Here is a 17,747-nt window from a genome sequence, read left to right as displayed (position 1 = left end):
AATAATTTTAAGAAAGCAAACAAGAAATACATCTTAAAGTTGACAGAAAATCTGCCAACACTACCCTTCATTAAGAGCTTAGAAACAGAAACCACTTGCATGTTGCTGATCTAGACTTATTACATTTATTTCATGTCATTGTGGTCACTTTTACAGCAGTTTAGATTTATTTTCAATTACATTATTGTTCACAGAATTCACAGAATTCATTCACAAACATCCAAAGGTTTTTCAGTAGCACAGAAAGATAGAAAAGAGGTGCTTTGGAGTGGAACCCGAGTCTGATTATTTAGATAGATGTCTAGGATATTATTGCTTTATTAGTCTTTTTCTTTTTTTAATAATAAATTATTCCCAGGAAACCCACCCTGCCAGAGTTCTTTGTACTGCACCACCCAGGATCACGGGGGACGTCAGCTGACACAGGGTGCCGGTCAAATCAGCCACCTGTGTTCTCTGCTGCTCTGCAAGCTGGCTGAGGCGGACTGTGTCTTCTGAGTGTGTATTCCTCCAGCCTGCTGTGTTCCTCCACGGTCCTGCAGTTGACAGGCGGCAGTCACATATGGCACACAAAACTTTAATCAGACATAAACAAGGGGCTTGGTGAAGGGCAGCTAATGCTCCTAAAACAGCTACTGACTATGCACGGGAGAATGTCTGAAGCAAGAGAAACACCTGGAATCTCAGTCTGTGAGGAACATCTTAAAGGAAATGTCCTCAGTGGTCCAATGTGGGCACTCTGCAACAGGAATGTGAAGACTTCTGGGTAGATTTCATAGATGGGTTTTCTTTTGTTGTTCCATGTGAATTTGCATTTTGTGAAAAAAACATCTTGGAGATTTCTTCATGGCCCCTGAGGCTCTGTGGATCTATAGAGACCAGGGCTGGAGCGGGGGTTGGCTTCCTCAGGGACAGGGGTGCTCCCTCTGCATTTGGGGCAGGGTCCCTGAGAAGTGGTGGCTGCATCAGGTTCTAGAGACAGGAGTGGAGGCTGGGTGTGGAGCTCAGGCTGCAGCTGGGGCCTCAGTCCAGCTTCTTGCTGTTGTCTGTGTTGTGTACAGAAGCTAAGAAGTCGACAAGGAGCTTGGCTGTCTTCCTGGGCCTCTCCATCACCACCGAGTGCCCACAGTTTTCCAGGAGCTCCACCTGGGAGTTGGTGATTGACTTGGCCAACATGTCCGCCCCCGACACATCGAGCACCTGCGGGACGAAAGAGGAAACTAGATGGAAAGGGTTCAGGCGCCCAAACGCACTCCAGGGACAGAACTCCCATCCAGGCCTGCAGGGGTGATTTTTAGAACCAAGTCACTTTGGTGTTGGGGCTTGTGGCTCTCTGATGGAAGTAACCACGTGCCTCACGTTTTACTCTGCAGCTCGGTGGCAGGAGGTATGCTGCTGCAGTGTTACTGCACTGGAAACACAGGCCCTGCCCTGAGGATGCCCTGGTATGGTGGGGAAGCCAGACTGGAACGCAGACAAGTGCAGCGCAAAGTGGCGAAGACTCTGATGAGGGAGGATCCTGGGAGCTGAGGAGCCACAGGGGAGGGGGATCGTGGAAGAGGGACAGCACAAGGGTGGGAGGATGGCGCGTGCAAGGGACAGCCGTGTGAGCGGGGAGGGTGGATCTGTACATCTGGCCGTGCTGGGAGTCAAGTCTCAGTCTGAGGGCAGTGGGGAACCTTGGGGCTATGTTAAGGACAGACACATGATAGGGCTGGGCCAGGAGAGTGCACCCTGCAGCTGGTCCAGGGGAGGCCAAGCTGTGGGGAGGCCACACAGGACAGATGCAAGAGGCAGACACGAATTATCACAAACCAGAGGACTAGGTCCTGAAAGCCCTCAGGGGATCCCCAAGCTGTGTGACCTCAGACCCTGAAGTGTGTGAATAACAGCCAATGTTTTTCCCATATGAAGCCCACCACTTTCCCAGGTTTTCAAACTCCCTGCCATTTTCACCTGGGTTACACCTTGCTATTACCCCAACTCAGTCAACTGACTTTCTCCTCCTTCAGGGTCAGATTTATATTCACCCTCTTCGCTTCACCGCTTTTGCCTTCACCTCACCCCCCCAAACCAGACAAGGCGGCCCCTCTACTCCGGCCTTAACGCCAAAAGCAAAATCCCAACAAATTCGAGCACTATCTGCTTTTGAGCTTTATTCTCCTCAACCCAGACTGGTAATACCAAGATTTGCTGCCCACCAGGAAGTAGGGCGAGCAGAGCACAGGGCACCCTGGGCTGAGAAAACACAAGAAGGAACAGCTGACGGGGAGCGTGACGCGATCTCGCCTCTCCCTGCTGGTCCCTGAGAGCCCACGTCACCTTGGGGATTTGAGATGAAGAAAGGCCGTCATTGTCCCAGCTCTGGTTTCTGACTGAATGACCACCTGCTGGCCCTGCCTGGGTCCCGCGTCTCCGCTCAGGCGTCCACAAAGCTGCTTTCAGTGCCTTGGCTGCTGTGAAGGGGGCACATGAGTCCTCCCTCCTCCTGATGCCCTGGTTCCTGTGCTGGGCATTCTCAGGTGCCTGGCTGATGGTGCCCGGCGCCTCCGCCCTTCCTGCCCCCTGCACCAGGGGCACAGACCTGGCCTCTCCCCAGTCTCCTCTCCTGGGCCTCCCACAGTCATGGGCAGTTGAAGTACAGCCTGACTTCCTGCCTGTGTTCACATCACACACACGGTGGGCATGTGCAGTCTGCCCAGGGCTCACAATGGTGGCTTTCACCTCAGTGTCCACAGGGGCGCTCTCTCAACAGGGATAGCTCTGCTCCCATTTCTCTTCTCACGATGGTCAACAGCGTGAGATGACCAGATACCCTTTGACAGACACTGTAATTCTGTCTGCCTGCAGGCCTTATAAAGGCCCCATTTCCCACCACCACCTCTTGTTTTAAAGTTTTCAAGAACATTCAGTAAGATATGATTTCTAAAGAATGGCTGCAAACAAAAAGGGAGTTTCTGAAGTGTAAGTCGGTATTTCATTGGCAGGTTTATTATGGATGGATTGTGCCCCCTCTCCAAATTCATATGTTCAAGTTCTAACAAAATGTGACTTTAGTGGGAAACAGGGTCATCGTGGCCATAATTAGTTAGGATGACGTCATACTGGAGCAGGGTGAACTCCTAATCTAGTACGTGGACCCCTAATCTATCATAACTGGCGTCTTACAAAAATGAGAGGTTTAAACCCAGAGATGCACAGGCACCGGGACGACATCATGTGAAGGTGAAGGCAGAGGTCAGGGTGAGGCACGGAACCCCAAAGTGCACCAGCAAACTCCCAGGAGCTCAGAGAAAGGCAGGGAACGGGCTCTGCTTCCCAGCTCCCACAAGGAACCAGTCTGCTGCGGCCTGGGTCTTGGACTCTTAGTCTCCAGAACTGGTGTTACAGTGTTAGTCGCTCAGTCATGTCCAACTCTTTGCGACCCCACGGACTGTAGCTCACCAGGCTCCTCTGTCCCTGGAGTTCTCCAGGCAAGAATACTGGAGTGGGTTGCCATTTCCTTCTCCAGGGGATCTACCTGCCCCAGGGGTTGAACCCAGCTCTCCTGCACTGCAGGCAGATTCTATACTATCTGAGCCACCAGGAAAGCCCCCAGTGTATCTGTATGCCAGAACTGGAAGCTAACGTAATTCTGTTGTTTAAGCCTCCCAATTTGTGGTACTTTGTTACAGCAGGCCTAGCAAACTAACAGAGCCATCTGACAAAGCCTATCAAAAAGCCTGTCAAAATTTTAAAATGCACGAAGCCTTTGATCAAGCTATTCCACATCTAAGAACTGACCCTTCAGATATGCTCTCACACTGCAAACACACATGCATAACGATGCACATCAAGGTGTGGTTTAGTGACAAAAAACTGAAAATGACCTAAGTGACCATCAATAGGGCATTAATGCAGCAGATGATGGAGTACTATGCAGCTCCCATGAAATTTTGTTTTGGACAACAACCATTCACGAATGGCAAATCTAGAGGGAAATGTTTGATGAGGACCAGGATATCCACATGGTCTCAAAGTGCCTCCCCGCAAACTCCTTATTAGTTGCAAGTGGAGAAATAAGAAATCAGATGTCACAATCAATCAAAATTCCCATCACTGGGATGTTCCAGGCAGGCCAGAGGTTAAGAGGCTTCCACTGCCTAGGGTAGTTTCAATCCCTGGTTGAGGAACTAAGATTCCACATGCCATCCGGTGCAGCCCCCCAAATAAATAACAGTTTAAAAAATTTCCACCACTGAAGGAAAGTCATTCTGCTTCTGAGGATGTGAAGTCTTACTACCCATGAGATATTCTGGCCAGGGATATGTATCCCAAATTTAATCATGAGGAAACAGCCAACCAACTCAAACTGAGAAACATTTTGTAAAATAACTGCTCCCCCCCCAAAAAAACTGGCCCACAGTTTTCAAATATCTCAGTGTTATGAAAGATAAAGGCCGAAAGAGGGCATCATTTTATACAAAAGGAAACTAAAAAGACACGATACGCAGTATGTGATCCTGGTTACAGGGGCAGGAGGAGGAGCAGTCTACGTAGGACGTCCCTGAAACAAGGAATCCATCTGAAATAGGGACTGTACGTTAGTTAAAAGCTATGTCATCAATGTTACATGTCCCAAGTGTGACAATGTCCTGCGATCATGTGAGATAATATTCTGGGTTGCAGTAAGTACCCCTTGAAGCACTGGGGGTAAAGGGACATGACGTAAGCAGCTTACTCCAAAGGGCCCCTAAACACATATTTCTACATCTGTCTAGACGAGGAGGTAGATGTTAACAAGTTGGTAATAAGCAAGACGTGGCACGTACATATCATGGAATGACGCTCAGCAATAGAAAGGAACAATTCGTTGGCATAGGCGACGATACAGATGACCCTCAGAAACATCACGCTTGAGTGGAAGAAGCCAGATGCAAGAGACTACCACTGTAAAATAGCATGTTATGAAAATTTCAGATAGCTGAATTGTAGACAAGACTTCAGAAGCAGGAAGCAGGTCAGTGGTTGAACAGTGCTGGGGCAGGAATGGAGACGAACTGCAAATGGGCAAGGGAGAACTTACAGGATGACAGCAGCGTTCTACACCTGGGCCACAGTGGGGTGTGCGACAAGGTAAACCTTATAGCATGTGAATTTTTGAACAAGCAGTTAAAACTGATGAAACTAGGTAAAGTAGATACAGGAGTACTCTGTACTACTTTTACAATTATCCTGTAAATGTGAGATTATCTTAAAATAAAATATTTAAAGCACTAGAATGTGTGGATCTCTTCAAGCTGATATGAAATGATTGCCAAGGTACCTATTTCTCATATGTATGAAGCAATTAATGTGCGAAACTGTATATACTGCATGTTTGAAAATCTTATACATAACACTTCCTTATGCATGCTGACAGATGCTTAGAATAGAAACCGGCAAACAACAGCCCCTGCCTGCTTTGTGACTGCAGGCTTCCTGGAGCTCTGCCTGCCATTTGCTCTGTATGTCACCATCACAACAGAAGAGCTGAACAGATATAACAGGAACTTATCACCCGTAGAGTTGCAAATATTTACTATCTGGCCCTTTTAGAAAAAGCGTGTGCAAAAACCGTTGCCTTAGAAAATTTAAAAGAAACACACACGAATGTTAAGTGCTGCCTTGAAGAAATGGGAACTGGGATCTAGGATGTCAAAGAGACTGAGAGTACTCTTATCCATCCTTCTGTACTCTTTCAAGGTTTCTGTACCATGTGACTATATGGCTTTGAGAAAGATAATTTACAAACACGCTTTCAAATTGTCACACATTTTAAGAGGTCAGTGTCACTGCCCTCAACTCCCTGTGAACGCCGGCACTTGGCACCAGGTGTGCGCCACCTCTCCCTGGTATCAGAGAGCAGCCAGGCTCCCTTCATAAAGGACCACGAGTTTGTCCTTGGAGGCTGGTGTAACTGGCACAGGCAGCCCCGGGACACGCCACATACCTGGTCTTGTTTCCCCCAGATTATCTGCGTAGGGACCTTAATCTTGTCCATGTTCTGATGGAGGGAGTATCTCGACTTCTCACTGACGATTTCCAAAAACACTTTGGAGGGAAGGAAAATAAAGTGAGTGTGGGCTGTGCTGTGGACACCATCAAGTTTAGGAAATATGTAGTGTATATAGATATATAGGATATATACAGGGTATATAGTCTTTGAGTCTACGGCACTGCGCCTTTCTTGAGGGGTCCCAGAAAACTCTCAAAGTCTCAGAAATGTAAGGAAGATGAGCCAGCCACCCATAAGATGTGTCACAGGCTCAGAGGTCAACACAGGGCTACTTACGCTTTCGGTAGAAGGTGTTGTGAGGGATGCGGACGTCGACAAGGCCCTGCAGGATCTAGGGATAAATAACCCAAAGTCAGAAGGCGAGGGAGGATTCATATCCTCAGGCCTCAGAAGGGTCTGGGACAGAGGGGAAATCAAAGACCAGCAGTTTCGGGCGTTGTCAAGGTTTGTAAGGCCTGGTCTCCAAATTCCCTTGATGGCCATGCAAATTTAATGGGGCCTTAGGTTCATAAGAGGCTTTTTTTTTCTCATAAGGAAGGAACTCTGGGAATAACTGTGAAGCCAAAGGACCCCAGTGGCATGTAAGCTGCTTCACCTATGAGGAATTCTCTGCTTATCCTGAGACATAATCAGAATGAAAATAATATCAAGTAATTACTCAGTAATACCTAATATAAAACAAGGTCTATTTAAAAAAATTAACTGCTGGGGATGATGGGCCCCTTAAGCAGTGAAGAAATCAACCACTGGGGAAGTTCTGGGAAGGCTTTTGATGTCCGGAGCTCACTGTGTGACACGCGGGCTGTGGGCTGCAGCACACGCCCACAGGCCAGGGCTCCTGGACCTGGGAGACCGACCCAGAGAGGTGCTGGGGCCCACCTCTCCCCAACCTCAGGGTTCCTGAGGTAGGGGCCCGGGGTCACATTAGCAGCCGTCACTCCTCTCATTTCCCTAGGAATGGACTGAACCCCTTCAATACCCTCTCAGGAGTCCTGCGCACTGACTGAAGTGGGAAGACCCAGTCATAACTGCTCTGGACGAAACCCACCCGCTGCAGCATCTGACTCTTCCGGAAGTGGAAGCCCAGAGGTGAGACCAATGGCAAACTGTCCAACACACTGTGCTCAGCATCAGAGATTTCCCTTGTTCTACTATCTACCCTGTGCCCATGCATCTCTCCATCTTGCATCCATCCATCCACCCCACCCCTGCTCTGCACCCCTGCCTATCCATCCATCCTGCATCTCTCAGACATACACATGGCCATCCATGTGTCCACTTAGCCTGCAGCTACCCATCCATCCTCCATCCCTGCTTCATGCAGACATCTACCTATCCATCACCCACCCACACAGCACCTCTGAATCACATATGCATACATCTACCCATGTATCCATCTGTTCTGCATCCACCAATCCATCACCCTCTGTCTCTGCCATTTCCAGACAGCCTCCCATCCATCCATGCGTTCAGCCATCCATCTCTCTGCACCCCTAAATCAGTGATGTATGCACATGCATCCCTTCATGCACCCTTCTACCCTGCATCTACCCACACATCCATTCTCCATCCCTGCGTTGTTCAGGCTTCCTCCCGTCCACTGATCCATCCACTCTATACCTAAGACCTATCTCATGCAAGCACTTTGCCATAGGCTGGGAAGAGAACAACCAAAGACACAGTCCTTGCTCTTACAGAGGCAGGAACGGAAGACGCAAGCCAGCCAACACAGTCATTATACAACATGACACAATGGGCTGAGTGCCTAGGGGCTCCTCCCTGCCTACCAGGGAAGGACTTTGGGATCTGCATTTCTTTTCTCCCAGTGTCTGCACTTCTCTGACAACTCAAAACATGGAATTTTCTAAAATCCTACTTGGTTACTCTATTCTGGAAAGAGATCAGTGCTGAGAGAGGAGCAATGTAAAGTCATGACTGAAAAGAGAACTTCATGGACAGAACATGCCACAGAATCTGATTCTGTGATGCTTCCTCAGAGACGGGCCACATCCATTAATGAGTCATGTTCAGGACCTCTGCACAGAACCCATTCTCTCAACTCCCAGGAGGACCTACCCCACCCCCAGGCAGCGTCCAGCTCCTGAGACAGAGTGAGAGAATGTGCTGCTGGGAGGTCTCACTCATGGACTCTCGGTTCCCCACACTATCTCCCGCACAACCTCATTTAGACCCATGACTTTTAATACCATCCTTGGCTGATGGCTCTAATTACACAGCCCAGGCCAGACTTCCCTCAGCTCCACTCGTATTTCTAACTGTCTACATGACACCTGCACGTGATGGTGTCTCAGGGAACTTGAACTTAACACATCTAAAATGGAGCTCTTAGCTGATGCCCAAACCCACCCTCCCTCCCCTTCCCCTACTCAGAAAACACTACCTTGGGACTTCCCTAGCAGTCCAGTGGTTAAGACTCCATGTCTCCACTGCACGGAGCACAAGTTCGATCCCTAGTTGGGGAATGAGCATCCTGCGTGCCATGCGGCGTGGCCGGAAAATAAAAAAATTTTTAAAAAGAGGAAGAAAACACTACCTTTGTCCAACTAAAGTATCAGAAGTCACCTGTGACTCACATTCTCTCATCCTCCACTTCCCACCGGCCAGTAAGTCCTACCGCCTTCTTTCCAAAGCTTCTCGGATCTCATTCTCCACTACTACTATCCCGTCCACACCCTCATCCTGGAGTAATACAGCACACTAACGGGCTTCTCCGCTTCTGTCTGTGTTCCCCTACAACTCTTCAGTGCTTCTCCTACTGAATTTAGAAGAACTCCAGTCTCCTTCCCATAATCTCTTAAAAGTTCTACATGATCCAGCCTAGTGGTTCTCAAAGCGGTTCTTGGGATTATAAGACATGAAACTATTTTCATAATCACACTAAATGTTGCTTGCCTTTTTCACTATGATTCTCTCAAAAGCATGCTGATTTTCAGAGTCTATAGAATGATGGATAATGTCACCATTCTGATAGCTAATGAAATGAGTACTTGTGTATTCTTGTATTTTAAGTTCTCCTGGGGTTTAATTTCTAATATGGTACACATCAATAGTTACAGCTTTCATAAAAAGAAGCTCTTTGGGGTTCTCAATAATTCTTAAGGGTGTTAAAAGGGCCCTGAAACTTTTTTCTTTTTAAATGAGAATCTTTGACTCAGCCCTTGCGTCCTATTCCAACCTCACCTCAACCCATTCTTTCCCTCACACTCTGGGCTCCAGTCACCCTGGCCTCTCCTTCCAGCATCTTGAACTTGAACTGTTTTATGCATCCCTGCTCAGGCTGTTTTCTTACAGAGCCTTATCAAAGTTTCTCCTGCCTCTCTGTTTTCAAGCACAGCACTATCTTCATTTCCTCTAGAAAACTTACTACAATGCGAAATTATCTGTCTTGTTAACTGACTGCTTCTCCCCCTGGCCTTCTGTCTCATTTCTTCCCCAGGGTGCCCAAGCACAGTGCTGGATACATCACAGGCATGGCACTTGCTGAATGAATGAAAGCTGAGGACAAGGAGGGAACGTGGCGGGGAAGCTGGCCCTGGCCACCTGAGCAGGGCAGAGGCAGGCACGCGGCTGTGGAGGCCACGGTACCTGCTGGGGCACCTTGAAGCGCATGTAGGAGCAGAGCTGCAGCATCTCACTCATCTCCTCCGGGGTGGTCGGGATCAAGGGAATCTTCTCTACAGCGGCCGACTCCTGCAGTTCTTTGAGCCGTTGCACAAATTTATTATCAGTTGAGTACTGCAGACCTGGGGGATTCAAATCAAAAAAGCTTGGCAATATATCTACCTTCTTACCAAACCCCATTTTATATACAGAACTTCCAAAATCAGCCCAGACCTAATGTGTCCTAAGTATTTTCCACTGGTAGATTTCTTTTTAATTGGTACTGGCATCCTTGCTCAAAGGCAAAACCACAATTTGAGAAACATAGGAAAAAATTTTTTTTCTTCAGAACATCTTACAGGCTAGCTACGCAAACTGGGAGCCGGTAAGAAACGCAGCACCTCAGCCCCTCCCCTGAGTCTCTTACATCAGAATCTGCACTTAAGCTGCCAGGGCATTCAGCCGTAGGACTGAAATGAGTCTGAGAGTCTAGGAGACACCCTGCCTGAGGCCCCCTCACACTTCTGTACGGGCTGAGAGGAGACCTGGTGAAACGCATGGCTAGAGTGGACTGACTGAGTGCTCCGTCCTTCAGCCTGGACCCACTGAATAATCTCTTATTTGGGGTCAGCACATAGGATGCAGTGAGAGTGAGTCCCCTTTGGAGCTGTCCCACACGTTGGGGCAGGAGGGCAGGACTGCCCTCTACACAGTCCCTCTTCCTCCAGGGGACCATTAGGCAATCCTGAGCCGTAAGAGCCTTGAGACTGACCATCATTTTCTATCACCTGACGCAGGACACGAGAGTTTACACAAGCTGGTGTATGAAGGGGCGTAAAACTAATTTCATTTCCAACACTGAGCAAGTTTCTAGGTGTTTAACTTAGCTGAAGAGCTAGAGCTTAGAAAGAGAGGCAGTGGAAGCCACACTGTGCTACAGAAATTCATAAATCTCCTATATTCAGCAACTCCTCTAAATCTAACGTGCGCACCCTGCAGCTCTCATGATGCCATGGACAGATTACATGATCTATTTCTTTTTGCTTTAAAAATAATCCTAAACTAAATGGCATGTGGTATATCCTGAATTGGATCCGGCAACAGAAAAGGACAATTGTAGAAAAACTAATGAAATCTAAATAAAGCCTGACTTTAGTTAATAGTAATACACCCATGTTGGTTTCCTGGTTGTGACAAATTTGCTGAGCTATGTGAGCTGTTCAAGGAGAGAACTGGGTAAAGGGTACTATCTTCGCAACATTTCTATAAATTTAAAATTATTTCAAAGTAAAAAAAAAAGTGCATCTTTTCATTTTTGCATACAAACAAATTCAATTCTAACTTTCTAATGGAAACTCAGGTATAAAACTCTTCTCTGGGCAAATGAATATACACTCAAAAAAATCAGTTAGTCAGTTAGAGCTGACCTTCCATAAGTGATTTAAAATCTAATAACATTCCAGAGGGCCTCCAATTCTTCGTTTTTTCTTGGCTGAGTTGTGCAACATACGGGGTCTTAGTTTCCCAACCAGGGATTGAACCCACGCCCTCTGCTTTGGGAGCAGAGTCTTAACCCCTGGACCACTTGGTAAGTCCCCTCCAATTCTTAGACTGTATCATTATAAGATCAAATGAGTTCACACACAGTGCTTGGGAAAAGGAAAACCCTTTGGGAACTTGCCTTCAATTTCAACGAGCTTAATAGACCTGAAAACTTAACTTTCTGAATGAGTTGAAAGGTTTCAAAGATAAATCTAGTTATGTTTCAGTAGAAGGTGCACAAGTTCAGTTCATGGTCGGGTTCTAGTGGGTAAAGGTAATGGATATGAGTCATACAAAAGAGGTAGTGAATATGAAAGGACTTCTCCAAAAGCCACAGCTTGGGTTCTGGAGTCAGATAGCTTAGGGCCAGTTCCTATCCTGGCTCCAGCACTAACATAATGTGCACCTATAAAATGGGCATACTATCCTTATCTGGATAATAATTACATATGTAAAAAGCCACTGAGATAGGTTGAAAATCTGGACAATTTACTATGTGTAAACCATACTCCAGTAAATTACCAGGGATGAAGAGAGAAGCAAGAGAAGGAAAAAGAAAGAAACATCTTTCTTACTAACATGCTATAAATTCAAGCATGAAGATTTATATACATATATATGTATGTAAGTTTTAAATCCAATTTTAATCTTAGTCTCAGTAGCATATATGCTAAAACTGGAACAATACAGATTCAGATCAGCATAGCTCTTGTGCAAGGATGACATGCAAATTCATTAAGTGCTCCATATTTTAAAAATTTTTTTTAAAAATCCAACTTCAGATCATAATTTCTGAGGACATGTTACAGCTCAAGTAGACATGAACGCATTTAAGATCAGACACCCAAGTTTGTTGATTTAAAAAAAAAAATCTTGCAATGAAAAAGATCTCTGAGTTTTCAGCCAAAAAAGAAAGACACATAATAACAGTACTTTCACCTCACAAGGTTATGGCAAGGATTAAATCCATATAAAGAGTTTAGCTCATAAAAATTTAATAAATGTTAGACGTTAATATTATCATTATACTTCAAAGTATTTACATGCTGTGAAGTTTTATACACTTTTAAAATAACCACCTCCGATTCTTTGTGGGACAAAGCTGGCTCTATGTTTTAAAGCTCAATATAGTTATAATTATGGTTATGCAACTACTGCTTGATTGTACCACTAAGGCAATCTTTTTTTACTATCTCTACAATATTGTCAAAAAAATGATTCTAAAAAGACAGTCACAGCAGAAACCGCCATTGACTTCTTCAGAGATTCAGGTCCCGCTGCGTCCACATCACTCACAGGGGGATCTGAGTCTTACAACTCACCAGCAGGGCACACAAGGGACAGGCTGCAGACATCTGATGGGTAGTAAGCAGCATACACCCCAGCCACGTGGCCGCCCATGGAGGTGCCTACCAGGTGGAAGGGCTTTTTGTTCAGCTTGAGGCATTCTACAAACTAGAAAGGGAAATGAGAAAGGGGCTTGGTTACACAACTGTGGGCAATGACAATGGGGATTCCAGAGTTGAAAACTTTTGTACTTCCTATGGGGACAAGCAGAAAAGGGCTATTGACGAAAGGGGATCTGAAATCTACTAGATTATCCAGATGAGCCCTGTTATATGCACGTACTTTTCTTTACCTCACATAGGTTATTGAGGGGTCGTTTGTAAGTATAAAATCAACAAAGATCCCTCAAATTCATGAGCCCACAAATTTTTAAAATAAAGATCCCAAGAGTAAATATTTTCTGCTCTGTGTGCCTATTATCTCTGCTGCAACTATTCAACTCTCCTACTGTAGTACAAAAGCAGCTAAAGCCAACATGTAAACAGGTGACTGTGGCTGTCTTCCAATAAACAGCTTAGTGGCAGATCAAATGAAGCCCACAGGCCATAGTTTGCTGACTGGCTATAATTTCCAGCGCTTCCCATCCATCTAAATATCCACTGATGTAACTGTCTATCCATCTGTCTACCCGACCATTCACCCATCCATTCATACAGCTATCCACCCATCCATCTATTCAACCATCCAAACATCCATTCATATAACTATCTATCCATTCATCTATTCAACCATTCGACCATCCATCCAACCATCCATCCAACTTTCCCTCTATCCAACCATTCAACCAACTATCCCCTACATCTACCCATTCATCTAAAAAATATTTATTGGGTATCTATTATGTACAAGCAACCATGGTCAGCTGCTCAGGATACAGCAAAAGGTCAAAGAAACAAGGTTCCTTGCTTCCAAATAATACACAGTTTAAAGAGAGGAGAGGGGCAGACATTAAATAAACATCCTTGAATGGAGAAAATATTTAATGACAACTTGGAGAGTATGAACCATTACATTTTGAAATGGTTCATGAGCCCCATGACTTTGAAAGCTCAGTCAGACAGGGCTGAAGAAAGATACTAAATCAGAACAAAATGAAAAGATCACCCTCCCCATCCTCCACAACGAGGCAGACATGCTGTTACCGTCAGCAAGCAGCTGGTAACCAAAAAAATACACTCTAAAAAAATAAACGGTCTTGAGGAATTCTAAACTCCCTTTTTGAAGAGTTGAGAAAATGAGATTGTATTTCTCCAGAAACAGTTATAATACGTTTAAAGAAGTCAGCAATAACCCCTGGCCCTCTACAGCTGACCGAGGATGCCACTGGGCTGCTGCCATTCTGTTTGCAATTATGAGTCGACACAGAACCCGTGTTGACTGCTCTTCAGACTTGAGGATGCGACGGTGGGCAAGACCCACCTGGGCAGTCTTTTGGTGGAGCCCCCCTGCTTACCTGGTGTATCCTCTTGACTTGCCCATCTATGGACAGGTCATCCAGTGAGGAGCGGGTGGTGCCCTCATGCCCTGGCATGTCCACGCAGACCAGGTGCAGGTTCTTCGGGAGGAACTGCAGACACACAGGCCCAGAGAGTCAGAATGTGGTGTCAGAACATGTCTGCCCATGTTTCTGGGGAGGCTCCCCCAACTTACCAAGTGACCTGGACAGCCTCCCCGCTGGGGAGGAAGGAACCTAAACCATCCCGTGTCTTCCCCTAGTAACATCTGACATGAATAAACACTGCCAGGAGCCTTACGGAGAGCAGAAGCCCCCACAGTCTAATGTGAGAGTCCTCGGGATGACTGGAAAGGGGAGAGCAGAGGTCGGGGAGCAGCTTGCATCCTTCGCTCTTTCCTGACACCAGTTGGCAGGCCCTGCTTCCTTCTCCTTTCCTTCATCCCTTCTATGCTTATCCCAGTCTTGCAGCCACCAACTTGCAACCATTAATACACTGGGTGATTCTGTTCTCCAAGAGCCCCGGTCAGCTCCAGAGCCCACAAGAGTAACACTTCTCCTAAGAATCATGTCTGATTCCGCTATGGTCTTAACTCTTTTTTTTTTTTTTTAACATTAAGATCTAATTCCTTAGGTATTTTTATCCTAAACACCTTCTTCCATTTAAATATATGCCACATTTAACCAGGAATTTGAGATATATCAGCTATCAATAAACAACTAACCAGTTCTATGAAAGATGAAGAGGAAGTCAGAGGTTCATTAAAGCACAATGACTGTCCTCATACTGAACTCTGGAAATAAGAAACTAGGGGATGTGTGAGCCTTTTCGTCTTAATGTAGAGCATGCCTGGGATTAGTCAGGTCCTGCTTGAGGTGGGAGCCTGGGGTCCTTCTCTGCCAGACCTCTCCCAGCCCCTATCTTTACCAGCTGTTCACTTTTACCAACTAAAGCAAGCTGACACAACCAAATAAACCAGGACAGAAAGTGAGTGATTTGAGAAACCATCCCAGAAAGCTGTCAGATCAAGACTGCTTCTCTAAAGGGCTAAGGAAAAGAGAAAGCAGAAATGGAAGGAAGAGAGGAAGAGGAGATGGGGAGAGAGGAGGAGAAGCAGAAAAGGGAAGAAGAGGGGAATCCTGGAGTATACAGAAATGACTTTTCAAAACCTGGCCTTTGATAGTCATCACAGTCCGAATATGAAGCAGAGTATCAGAAACTTTCCAAAGAAATAGTCATAAGGTAAAATCGTTGGTGAGGCACTGATTTTATAAATAACATCAGCTCAGTAAGTCCTGTCTGATAAAAGGATCTGAATAATATACTACACTAGTTTAGGGTGCTTTGAGCCATTATACCAGGTTCCCTCTGCTTTCTACCACTCCTGATGACATCATATTCAAGTAGAACCCCCTCTCTTCTTTTTTTTTTTTTACTGAGTGACACCCACTGAGGAGGGAGGGCTCTAGCACCCCACCTTGACCATGCTGAGCCACATGTCCTTGTGGGCAGAGAACCCGTGGAGCATGAGGATGGAAGGTTTGTGGCCAGGCCTGCCACGGAAAGAGTAGCAGAACTGATAGTCTCCGTGGCGCACATAGCGGACCTGCATGCCCAGCGTCCTCCGCCAGTACCTGGGGACGGAAAACACAGGCAAAATCAAAGTCAGCGAGCGCCAGAGAACCAGCTTCGGGAGGCGGACTCTGTACAGCTTTACTTCGAAGTAAGAGCAACGATTCTCCCAGCCCTCGTCCTCTACACAGTCACCCTTGAGGACCACTAACTCAGGCCATTCCAGAAAGCACCTTACGTGAATATTCTGGTATAAATGTTTCTAAGCACACTATCAGAGAGGGAAAAGGGGACATTTTCTTAAGAAGCATCACATGCAATAACCCTGTTAATAAGTATTTTTAGTAGTTTGAATCGCAGGGCAAAGAAGGCTGGTGGTAGGGCTCAGTTGAGTTTCAGGAGAATTCAAAACGGCTGGTGGTAGGGCTGGGAAGGACTCTGGAGAGGCCAAGACAAAGGTGGTTTCCCCTTGCGGAGAGCTGGCTGGCAGCTCCTGGTGGGCCATGTTCACTGATGCCTGAAATCTGGGCCGAGCAGCCGTGGACTTGCGGGCCTGAGTGCCGCAGGGCGCAGTGCAGCTGGCCTGGAAGACCTTACCACAGAGATACTTTAATTGGTAGGAAATGCATCAAAAGACTTAAAGATAAAGTGTGTTCCCTCTTGTCACCTGCAACTTACTATTTATTTGTGGAGATGAGGAATCAGACTCTGTCATCAAGGCTGCCATTGCTGGTGGAGGGGTTACTCCACACCCACACATCCCTGCATGGGAAGAGAGGACAACCGGAGACTGACCAGGAGATGTCTGAATTCCTTGTTGTCTCAGGACTCCACACACCTCACAGCTGTCGCCTTGAGTGATTCCAGTGACTGCCTCTCTGTGAGAAACACATTTGCCTGCTTGTGATTCTATCTGAGCAAGCTGATTTCAACCAACAAAATCTCTGCATTTGAGTCTTAGCCTTATTTATTTATCTATTCTTGGAAATTAGTTCTCACTGGGACACAGGGGATGGGTTGTGAAACAGCTCCATGGGCCTGACCTTTCGGTGAAACATCCAGTCTAGTCTTCCTGGGACAGCTCTTAGGAACTTTCTCATCCCTTGCAGCTGATGCTCTTGCTGGCAGCAGCCTCTTCAGGTCGACTGGTTACAGTTCCTCCCTGGAGGAGAATCTCCCCCTTTTTCTTGGGGATACTCTTGTTTCCTGACCCTTCAGGGTCACTAACTGGTTCCTCTATTGGGAAAGATCTCTTCCTCTGGGAAGACTTCCACCGCCAGCTGTCTCTTCAAGATCACTACTAACCAGCTCCTCCTTGGAAGAGGATTTCTTTTTCTTGGGTTTGGAGAAAGACACAGATGACTCCTCCATTCTAGTCTCCCGACGGGCCTCCTGAGGCTTCCACTTTCTTCTTCTTCGGTCTTGCGCTCGTCTCCTGGCACTCCTCCTGAGCACTGCTGCAGTTTTCCAAATATGTGAGGGGAAATGCAACCAGCCCTTCTTTTTCTTCTTCAAGCATTTCTTCTCCTGTTTCTCCAGCTCCCTAGTAATCTCAGCATCAGCTTCCTCTGCCTGAACAATTGTCTCTATCACAACATCCAGATTCCTGCAGGGCACCTCTTCAGTCTCATAGAAGGACAGCTGCTCCTCAACTTGCTCTTGAAGTTTCTCCAGAAATACAGCTGAGGGCACCTCAGAGAAGCAATCAGTTTATAAGGTGATACAGTATTTGTCTCCCAGGTATTGGGAGATGTGGCCTTTGCTTTTGATGGCTGCCTGGCCAATGAATGTGGAGTGGAAGATGAGGCCATATTTTGGGGTGTTATCCCTTGTCTTCAGGGCTCTGGAAACTTGGTCCCTTTCCTGGGTCCAGGGAATCACTTACAGACCAGGGCTGGCCAAACAAAATCTTTCTCATATTTAGTGATACTGTGATTTCAAAGAAGCTGATTGTTCTCAAGAAGTGGATTTTAATTGACAAAAAAATTAAACCACAAAAAAGTGTGGATTTTCATTGTGATGCAGAATTTATGGTAACACACATTTGATTTTGCAGAGACATTATTTCCACTATGGTACATAAGCTCAATAGAAGTCATATGCCCTCCTCTGCCTTGCACTCCAGATATATTTTTCCTACAGACTTTGGGAGTAAGAACTTGTTTCTTAAGAAT

At 46.3% G+C, this 17,747-nt stretch overlaps 1 protein-coding gene and 1 non-coding gene across 2 annotated transcripts in view; one reads left to right on the top strand and one right to left on the bottom strand.

Moving 5' to 3' along the window:
* Positions 1-265: 265 nt before the first annotated feature.
* The window catches only part of ABHD6 (abhydrolase domain containing 6, acylglycerol lipase), a 48,675-nt gene continuing 31,193 nt past the window's right edge, over positions 266-17,747 (bottom strand). Inside the window, exons 3-9 of the mRNA XM_052650148.1 lie at positions 15,479-15,635; positions 14,001-14,114; positions 12,523-12,655; positions 9,644-9,801; positions 6,314-6,368; positions 5,972-6,072; positions 266-1,200 (exon numbers count right to left, since the gene is read on the bottom strand). Coding sequence (XP_052506108.1) covers positions 1,024-1,200; positions 5,972-6,072; positions 6,314-6,368; positions 9,644-9,801; positions 12,523-12,655; positions 14,001-14,114; positions 15,479-15,635 — 895 coding nt within the window. The 3' untranslated portion in view covers positions 266-1,023. The remainder of the gene's footprint in view (positions 1,201-5,971; positions 6,073-6,313; positions 6,369-9,643; positions 9,802-12,522; positions 12,656-14,000; positions 14,115-15,478; positions 15,636-17,747) is intronic.
* Positions 11,850-11,954, top strand: LOC128058192 (U6 spliceosomal RNA). Its single transcript, XR_008200414.1, has one exon. It is a non-coding gene; the product is annotated as a U6 spliceosomal RNA (small nuclear RNA).

The sequence above is a fragment of the Budorcas taxicolor genome, chromosome 1 (assembly GCF_023091745.1).
Source record: "Budorcas taxicolor isolate Tak-1 chromosome 1, Takin1.1, whole genome shotgun sequence".
In the NCBI taxonomy this organism is placed as follows: Eukaryota; Metazoa; Chordata; class Mammalia; order Artiodactyla; family Bovidae; genus Budorcas; species Budorcas taxicolor.
Note: the sequence above shows the minus strand (reverse complement) of the source record. Positions and strands in the feature narration are given on the sequence as shown.